General features: G+C 63.6%; 1 protein-coding gene across 3 annotated transcripts; it reads left to right on the top strand.

Moving 5' to 3' along the window:
* The first annotated feature begins 470 nt into the window (after positions 1–470).
* On the top strand, positions 471–9,213 carry Rhpn1 (rhophilin Rho GTPase binding protein 1). Of its 3 annotated transcripts, XM_048802275.1 has the most exons (15): positions 482–2,293; positions 3,297–3,412; positions 3,658–3,786; positions 3,874–3,949; positions 4,591–4,668; positions 5,018–5,142; positions 5,223–5,389; positions 5,515–5,708; positions 6,037–6,193; positions 6,268–6,378; positions 6,687–6,881; positions 7,338–7,414; positions 7,637–7,783; positions 7,871–8,032; positions 8,390–9,213. In XM_048802275.1, the coding sequence occupies exons 1-15, from the start codon at positions 2,291–2,293 to the stop codon at positions 8,579–8,581; spliced, it is 1,929 nt and encodes a 642-aa protein (XP_048658232.1). In that variant the 5' UTR covers positions 482–2,290; the 3' UTR covers positions 8,582–9,213. The 3 variants fall into 3 exon arrangements, with proteins under 3 accessions (XP_048658234.1, XP_048658233.1, XP_048658232.1); XM_048802277.1 differs by lacking the exon at positions 7,637–7,783 and having other exon boundaries at positions 471–2,293; XM_048802276.1 differs by lacking the exon at positions 4,591–4,668 and having other exon boundaries at positions 481–2,293.
* Positions 9,214–9,426: the final 213 nt, after the last annotated feature.

Genomic DNA, 9,426 nt, shown 5'->3' on the forward strand with positions numbered 1-9,426 from the left:
AGGTGGCCTTGCCCTCTGGAAAGTCTTCTCCAAGCCCACTGCAGGGCTGAGTGAGGCCAGGTTCCCCAGCAGGCCCCTGACCAGCCGTCCCACTCCATCAGATGGGGAAGAACTGGTTAGCTTGCGAGAAGCCATGCCTGGGTCTGAGGCCCCCTGGACAGGGCTGGGTGACTTGGATATGCCCACTACTTCTCAGGCTGTGGGTGGTGGGCTGTGGCCAGGCCCTATCTTTGCCCTTTCTTAGCTGCCACCCCAGAAAGGGCCTGGGCCTCAGTTTACCCATCTGAAAAGCCACTCACCTGAAGGCTGACCTGAGGGATGCAGGGATTCTGCAGACCTTCGTGTCAGCCTCCTCAAGGGGAGGACCGCAGGTGGGCACTGACTGGCCGGATGGGGAAGTGCCACATGGCTGAGTCCCATGGCTTCCTGGGACAGTCAAGGGCTGAGGGATGAGATCAGGGCAATGGGACAGTGGGGCAGGTGGGAGGGGCTGGGCCTCTGTCGGTCTCTAGAACACCAGCCAGGTTAGTTCAACGTACCCTGCCTGGATGGGCATCAGAACCCTTCGGGTGCTTGACCCACAAAGGGGTTCCAGGGCCCTAGAGTGGGGCATGTGACATGGTGCCCAGGTGAACATCAAAGGAGCAGTATCCTGAGGACACGCGCCCTATACTACAGCTGGCATGCCTGCCACGCCGTTCCCCCTAGCACGTGTCACACTGTGTCCCCTTGGACCCTGTGCCCTATTTGTGGACAGAGGTGGCAGCACTGGTGAATGCTGAGTGTCCCCATCCTCTGTTGAGGGGAGAGAGACCTCAGGAGGGAAGGCTGGGGCTCTCTGAGGTGGGTGAGTTCGCAGGCAGGGTGCTCAGGGGTCTGACACTGGGATGGGGGTCTCTCCCAGAGAGCAAGCCCAGCTGGGCACCCCTGGGAGAAGGCATGGGGCCATCTTGCTCTGTTTGCTGTTCCAGTCCTGTGCCAGGCCAAGCGTTTCCTCCCTTTTGCGAGTCCTAGGGACAGCCCAGACTGGCCACTGCCCTCTCTTGGCTGCCACCCTAGAAGGGGGATCAAGCACCAGGCCCTTGGTTTCTTGGAGGGAGTGGGTTGTTTCTGTTCTCCATCCCTTTCCACACGGGCGATCGCCAGGCCCTGCCCCTGCTTGATGCACCCCTTTGGGAATATCGAAGACCACTACAGGTTCTCTCTGTACTGGAGAGAGCCAGAGGAAGTCATGGTGGGGATAATGGCACAAGGGAGGGTTAGGTGGCCTTGTTTCCACAGAATGAGGGCTGTTTAACATGTCTGTGCCCTCCCCACTGCGCACACTCCTCAGCTCAGCATGGAAAACTGGGCATGGGGGTCACCAGCTTCCAGAGTCCACTCAGCCTGAGGCCCAGCTCTGACCTGCTTATCCCCCTTCTCCCCACACTGGTTAGAAGACTGGCTTGGCCTCCTGGAAGGGACACTAAGGGTAGAGAAGCCAAGGAAGGACCCAGCACCTGGGCCAGGTGCCTGCAGGGCCCAGAGTGGTCTGGCTGGGACCTCCCTCCAGAAAGGGGGTCAGGGGCTGTCATGCAGATGAGGGCCACCCTGCCGAGCTGAGGCCCACTGCCCAGCCCTCGGAGCCTGCTGGCACCTTGCAGTGACTTTTGGTTCAGCAGTGGCCCACCTCTCCAGGAGACCGCCATGACCTCCATCTACCCTGCCCAGCAGGCAGGAGCTGCCGCTGAAAAATCACAGGCCCTGGTGACAGCTGTGGGGCAGTGGATGGAGGACGCTCCTTCTACTCTGCTCCCGCATCTGCAGTGCTGGTGGCCCAGGTCCCAGTGGGAGGTGCTCTAGCCGCTGCTTTTCCAACCTGGTTTGTCGGGAGGGGGGGTCACCTCTCCCTTATCACCCCAGGACCACTTGGGAGCCTCCTGCCTTCAAGCCCCAGCCCAGATGCCCCTCCTACAGGAAGTCTCCACTCCTTCTTGAGGAGCTGGCCGTGGAGGAGAGGAGCCTCCTCTGTGCCAGGACATAGGTCACCCTTGGGTAACGCCCTCCAAGGGACTGGGATAAGTGACGGCCCTGGAGGGTCTGAGTCTCTCCTAGAGTGACAGTAAGCCACACTTCTTTGAATGTGTGGCCAGAATCAGCACTGCACAGATTAGAGCCACCTCCTGTCTGCTGTCGGGACAGGGTCCTGCCAGCTCTGTGGCTTCCTCCCTGTTCTGTTAGGGTGTCAATGACCACCATGGGGAAGCTGCCCAGGAAAGGAGGCTTCTGAGAGGTCCTCACCAGCCCCTGGATGGTGAGTGACCCAGGCCAGGCAAGGCCCCAATTGACTCAGAGGGGTTCTGATCTCAGGCTGCACCTCACCCGTGTCCCCACTCCCTGGCAGTGCTGGGAGGAAGCCGACAGCCAGAGAAGAATGGCGGGAGTAGCCCAGGCCACTTTCCTCATGTCTCCTGGGAGGAACCTGCATTCTACTGGGGCTGAACATCTTGCTGTCCACCTGTACTAGCTGCCCACAGAGTGCAGGCCCACAGCCTGTGGCTGTGGTGTCCGTGGCTGCCTGGTGCCTGTGGCCATACCACCCTGCAGGCCCTGTGGGCAGAGCCCTGGAGCCAGGCTCTATCAGATCCCCAGGTTTCAGGGACAGGCCTCTTGTTAAAGCTGCTCACCCTGGGCCTTAGTGGTGGGCCCACTGGAAAGGTGGCCCAGCCCCCAAGGAGGGCTGCGCTCCCTGTGTGGCTGGGCCACAGGTCCCCAAGGAGTGAGAAGAGGGCTCCAGAGAGAGCAGATAGGGAGGGCTTCCTGCTAGGGCTTTGCATCCTGCCTTGAAAGGCGGGCCAAGGGGACGGGTGCAGCTCTGTGGACGAGTGTCTGCTTGGCACACGGGAGGCCCAAGGTGGACCCCAGCACTGGAAAGCATCACCGTCTCCTGTGTTCTAAGAGCCAGGTGCAGTGGCAGCACCTGTAGTCTCTGCTGAGGTGGGAAGAACACTTGAGCCCAGGGGTTAAGACCAGTAGGAGACCTAGGAGGCCCCATCTATACAGGAGAAGGTGGGCATGAGGGCTGGTGTGATGGGTGGCTGTGCAGGGAAGCCACTTGACAGGTGGCCCAGTTAGCTGAGGCTGGCATCTATGGTGACCTGAGGGGAGAACCCTGTGCTGGCTGCGTTCTCTCTGAGACTGTCAGGCTCTAGCCCCTGGTGACTCTCCCTTCCCCGAGCACTGCTGAGGTCCTCTGGGCCTGACAAGCCAGCCTGTGGGGGCTCTGTGGGCTGGGCATAACCCACTGCTCTCTGCAGGTCTCTGACCCCATGGCACAGACTCAGCACAGCTGGCTGCAGAGTCACAGGGCCCGGATAAGTCAGCAGATCAGCAAAGAGCTGCGGATGCGGACAGGGGCTGAGAACCTCTACAGGTGAGCACCTGCCGCTCCCTCCCCTCCCCGGGGGAGGGCCACAGGCCAAGGGTGGTGGCCCAGGTGGCTGTCTGCCTGCAGTCGGTCCAGAAGCCAGCGTGAGCAGCTTTCCCTCTGGGTCCCCACAGCCAAGCAGTACACTTACTGCTGAGCCAAGACCCCGACAGGGCAGGCCCAGCCCACCTCTGGGCCCTTGGGCTGGGGCCCAGACACCCCCAGCTTCTGACTTCCCCTGGCCTCCCCAGAGCCACCAGCAATGACCGGGTCAGAGAGACAGTCGCCTTGGAGCTGAGCTACGTCAACTCCAACCTGCAGCTGCTGAAGGAGGAGCTGGAGGGGCTCAGCAGTGGCCCAGACACGCACCAGCCTGAGGGGTAGGGCCTGCAGCCTGGCCACTCAGCACGCACATGTAGGGGGGGCTGCTGTGGGCAGCAGGTCCCAGCCAGTGCTTCTGGTTCTAGCGAAGGTGTCACTGTCCCCATGATACCCCTGGGCCTAAAGGAGACCACGGAATTGGACTGGGCCACCCCGCTGAAGGTAAGCGCTGGCGACAACTTCTGAGTGACAGCCTTGTCCTGGTCCAGGTGTCTCTGAACAGATGTGGAAACAGGGTCACAGGGAGGTGGGGCTGACTCGGGGCCACCAGGGACCCAGCATCCCACCCTGGGCAGGCCTGCTGAGCTGGGACTCTGCCCTAGGATAATGTAATGGGAGCCCCAGGACAACTGCAGGGACCCGGGGCTCTCCTGCATAGGGTTCCCTGGCTCAGGGCCGCCACCCACCCAGGGAGCTGTGCTATGGGGCCATAGCTACCCAGTGTTTGGGAGGGCTCAGACCCAAGAACAGAGCCGTGTCCCATCTGCCACTGCCTGGCAGGGCCCCGAGGGAAAATGAATTGACTTTGTGCCTCAGTGTCTGAGTCTCCAAGTGACACATGGCACCTGCCTCTTGGGATTGCCATGGGATTGATGAGGGAATTGTGTAAAATTAGCACCAACAAGAATCCACGACTTCCCACCGCATGCCAGGCCCTCAGCCTCACAAGCCTTCTGCTGAGGGCTTCGAGGGCCCTGGACCCATGTGGGCAGCTGGCCTGCTCAGTGCTGGGACCTTCCCCTCCCTGGGGCAGGCTGCCAAACACAGGGTGTCCCGGAGGCCAACACCTGTCCTTCTGTCAGGAGCTGATTTCAGGGCACTTTGGAGAGGACGGTGCCTCCTATGAGGCGGAGATCAGGGAGCTGGAGGACCTGCGGCAGGTGGGTGGCTACGCCCCTCCCACCTCTCCTCCTGCAGCGCTGACACTGAAGCATGGAATTGGAGCCAGTGTAGCCTCGCGCAGCAGGAGGCCCTCCTCTTGGGAGGACATCAGGGAGACAGGCACCCCCGTGTGTAGGGAAGGGCCCAGGAGCCACAGATGGCCACGGGGTACTCTGTTCCTGTTCCCTCCTCAGAGCCCTACCTGCTCTCTGGACTCAGGCTGCCTGGCCTGGTGCCCATGGTCCCCTGGGGCAGCATGTGCTTCCACAGGCTGATGCCCAGGGGATTTCTAGGGCAGTGGGGTGGGGTGGGGACTGGGCAGGGGCCCAGCCAGCTCCTGCCCTGCAGGCCATGCGGACCCCCAGCCGAGATGATGCGGGCCTGAAGCTGCTCGCAGCCTACTACAGCCAGCTCTGCTTCCTGGAGGGACGCTTTTTCAGCCCTGCCCGGAGCCTCGGGCTGATCTTCCACTGGTAGGGGCCTGGGATGGTGGGGTACCCTGGGGAGGAGGGCCTGGTGCCATGGGAACCACACCCAGCCTGACCCTCTACAGGTACGACTCTCTCACGGGGGTCCCTGCACAGCAGAGGGCCCTGGCGTTTGAGAAGGGCAGCGTGCTGTTCAACATCGGGGCCCTCCACACACAGATCGGGGCACGCCAGGACCGCTCCTGTGCGGCGGGTGCCCGCCGGGCCGCTCAGGCCTTCCAGCTGGCTGCTGGTGAGAGCAGCCCAGACCCTGCAGAGGGCCCACATCCCACCTTCATTGGGCAGAAACCCAGGGCAGGTGGGACACGCTGGCCCTTCCTGGGGGCCCTGCCATGTGAGTACCCACTCTGCCCACAGGGGCCTTCAGCCTCCTGAGGGAGAACTTCTCCCAGGCACCGAGCCCAGACATGAGCACCACCTGCCTCTCCACGCTGGAGCGACTCATGGCCACCCAGGCCCAGGAGTGTGTCTTTGAAGGCCTTTCACTGCCAGCCCTGGCCGGCCCCCACGACTGCCTGGCTCAGCTGCACCTGGCTCAGGAGGCGGCCCAGGTAAGGCCAGGGAGCCCTGCCCAGGACCCTCAACAACAGGCCCTCCACTGGCAGGAGGCCTGGGAGAGCATGGAGTCTGCGGACAGGACCACAGGTCGGAAAAGCTAGTCAAGAGACAGAGACGGGTACCCCCCCCCCCCCGGCCTCCCCAAAACCAGCTGCTTCTGTTCATAGCGTCCCGAGTCCCTGCCTCAGGGGACAGCATGATCAGGGCAGGAACTGGGGCCCTGGGCGCCCAGGCTATGGAGAGGCAGGAGGCTCAGGCTGGCTGCAGGGCCCCACTAGCTTTGTCTCTTGAGCTCCAATGTGCCCACACATCTGCTGGCAGGTGGCAGCTGAGTACAGGCTTGTGCACCAGGCCATGGCCCAGCCCCCTGTCCAGGACTACGTGCCTGCCTCCTGGACCACCCTGGTGCACGTCAAGGCTGAACATTTCCACGCCCTGGCCCACTATCACGCAGCCACAGCCCTCTGTGACGGCTCCTGTGAGTGCCCTGCCCCGTGTGCCTGTGTGCCTGCCAGGTGCCTGCTCACAGCTCATGGCCTCTCTGATCCCCAGTGGCGGCTGAAGGAGAGCTCCCCGCGTATGAGCAGGTCTTCCAGCCCCCAACCCCTGGCGAGCCCCACAGCCCGACGCTGCCCCAGCAACCCGAGGAGCGCAGAAACCTTGGTGAGGCACAGAGGGCTCTGGTGCTCACGCCCTGGGCCAGCTGCCGCAGTGTGCTCCTCCCCCACCTGCCCCCAGTCCTGCCCCAGTGGGTAACTGTGGAGAGCGGGGCCTTAGCAGTGTAGGGCAGCCCCGCAGATGGGGGTGCCCTAGGGGAAGCTCCACCCCAGCCCTGCTGTTTGCACCTCCCGACCCCCGACCCCCGTGGCCCACACCCTACCTGCCACATCCTGGGGGCAGGGGGCAGGGTTGGCCTCCAGGGGCCAGCAGGCGGGCCATCAGCGTGTGACGATGCTGTGCTCTGTGTGCAGCCAAGGCCCACCTGAAGCGCGCCATTCTGGGCCAGGAGGAGGCGCTGAGGCTGCATGCTTCATGCCGTGTCCTGCGCAAGGTGGACCTGCTGCAGGCTGTGGTGGCCCAGGCACTGAGGCACTCGTTGGCCAAGTACTCGGAGCTCGAACGCGAGGATGACTTCTTTGAGGCCGCTGAGGCCCCAGACATCCAGCGTGAGCAGCCTGGGCCCATCCAGATGGGTGTGCCCTCAGCCTGGCTAGAGGAAGATGGCTGAGCCCTGAAGTGCCCCTCAAAGATGCAGTCTCCAAGGCCACATGCAGGACCTTTGGGGCCAGGGAGGGCGGGAGCTCCAGCTGGCCCGAGGAAGCACCTGGATCGAGACCCCCTGCTCTCTCCCTTTCCACCCTTTCCCCTTCTGACTCCTGCCCGGGGGGACCCTGTGGTCAGACAGAGACAGCTGGGCTTCAGGGAGGGGTCCTGGAGCAGGTGGAGGGGTGCCTGTTCAGGGACCTGGGGCAGCTCTACCCTCCAGCTACCAGAGGGCCGTGTGCACCTAGTGTTGCCCACTCCTCTAGGGTGGAGTCAAGTCCCTCTGGTGGAACCAGCGGCCTGAGGCCCCTGAGCCTTGGGCTCAGCCCTGCTCCTCCATTCCTTCCCACCCCTCTCAGCTAAGACCCACCAGAAGTCCGAGGTCAGGGTGCCCAGCCTGTCCTTCATGAAGGTGGCCGACATCTTTCACCGTCTGGTGAGCAAGCTGCTCCTGCCCTCTCTCTGTACAGCAGGCTTGGGCATTAGGTTCTGCCCTGTATGTCCACTGGCAGGAGCCCCCAATGGTCCCTGGGTGGTGGCCCAGCCCTGTGCCTCCTACTGGCACCTCCCTGGCTCCTGTCCTGAGAGGTACAGGTGCTTGCCAGGCCGGGCCCCTCGGACTGCAGCCAAGCCAGCCTCTGACCCCTGCCTCCTCCAGGGACCCCTGCCTGTGTTCTCAGCCAAGAATCGGTGGCAACTGGTGGGGCCCATCCACCTGACCCGGGGAGAGGGCGGCTTCGGCTTCACGCTTCGGGGAGACTCCCCCGTCCTTATTGCTGCTGTGGTTCCTGGCGGGCAAGCTGCGGTAAGGGCCCGCTGGCCTTGGAGGCTGAGTCCCGAGGACTCCAGCCAGAGCCTGCTCTTGCTCCTCACTGGTCTGTGTCCCCAACAGGCAGCTGGCCTCCAGCAGGGTGACTACATCGTGTCCGTGAACGGGCAGCCCTGCAAGTGGTGGAGGCACGCGGACGTCGTGGCGCAGCTGAGGGAGGCGGGCGCGGCGGGCGTGAGTCTGCAGGTGGCTTCACTGCTGCCCAGACATGAGCCACGCAGCACAGTGAGTCCTGGGGCCTGGGCCTGGACCTCCCTGGTGCTCATGAGGCCTCTGAAAGAGGAGCGGTAGGCAGTGGCCCTCACTGGGGTGGCCTTCTGGCGAGTGGCCACCTGTGCTGCTGTATCACCTGGTGGCTGGCCTCCTCCCCAGAAAGGCCCCCCCACCTCAGCAGGATCCGAGGCTTCCAGCTGGGTTCCTCCAGAGGTCACGTCCACCTGGTGGGTCCACCCAAGGACTGGGTGACGAGCAGCAAGGGGGACAGAGCCCCTGGACATGCCCCCAGCACGCCTGCCTCCTCCCTGGCTCACTACAGGCCACCCAGGTGGTAGCTGACCACATCCTTCTCTGTCCTGGCTGCAGGGGGACCACCAGCCAGCTCTGCTGGGCCCAGGGAGGCGTCCGAGGAGCCAGAGAGCGTGCGGTTTCGAGATGCCAGCACCCACCCGTGCCAGTCCCCAGCCCCTCCTTGTCTGGAGCCGCAGGGCCAAGCAGGGCAAGCCCGGGGGCCGCCCCCCACCCTGCACTGGTGGGGACTGTGGCACCTGTCCCTGAGTCAGCCATGGTCCCTGCACCCTCCAAGTGCCCAGCGTGTCTCTGAGGACTGGAAGCAGCCCAAGCATTCTGTTTCTCACCCTCAGGGACCTTCAGGCTGTGCCTGCCCTGCTCGGGGCCAGAGCTGCCCATTAAAGACTCTGGTTAGACAAGCCAGATCAGAGCCCAGTGCTGGGGCCACGGCCACCTCACCAAGAGGAAGCACCCCCTGCCCTTTGGGCACAGTGCTCATACAGCCACTCTCCGAGGAGGACAGTGGGGGTGGGGTGAGGGGTCTCTCCCTGAGAGATGCTGTAGGCTCTGGGTGGGGCTTTACTCTGCAGCAGGCCCCTGGCCCCATGTAATCCTGTCCACATGCTCAGAGCCCTGTCCACCTTGCTGCTGCCCTGGCTGCAGCCTCACTTCAGCTGCCCTGGGCTCCAAACCTCCACCCAGCCCTCCAAAGGCCAAGCTTCTGCCTCATGTGTGGTTCTGCTCTGGGAACCCCTGGACTGTCCTCACCCCAGCTGGACAAAGCTAGGCCCCCTTGCTGATTAGCTGCTCTCCGAATAGGGTCCCAGCAAAGGCCGGTTGTTCTCCGGCCCTTGTCTGCCGCCCAGGAAGCACTGGCAAAGAGACTGAGCCCCCTGGTAGCCTGCACTTGCTGTCTCTGTGTCCAGCCCCACCTGTCCGCCAGGGCCCTGGCAGCCCTCGGATGTGCCTCCACGGGCAGGAGCAGTGATCCCCCAGGTCCCTTGGAGGGGTGGGCTCAGGACCTGGGCCCCAAATGGATGAGGTGAGAAGGGGAGCACGGGCCACAGGCCAAAGGCCCGGTACCAGACAGGAGGGGGGCCCACAAGGCCCCT

Source organism: Marmota marmota, unplaced genomic scaffold, assembly GCF_001458135.2.
Source record: "Marmota marmota marmota unplaced genomic scaffold, marMar, whole genome shotgun sequence".
Classification (NCBI taxonomy): domain Eukaryota; kingdom Metazoa; phylum Chordata; class Mammalia; order Rodentia; family Sciuridae; genus Marmota; species Marmota marmota.

Coding starts and splice junctions, on each gene's coding strand:
- Rhpn1 (XM_048802275.1), top strand. Junction 3,950..4,590: donor ACTGGGCCACCCCGCTGAAG/GTAAGCGCTGGC, acceptor TCCTTCTGTCAG/GAGCTGATTTCAGGGCACTT. Junction 6,379..6,686: donor CGAGGAGCGCAGAAACCTTG/GTGAGGCACAGA, acceptor CTCTGTGTGCAG/CCAAGGCCCACCTGAAGCGC.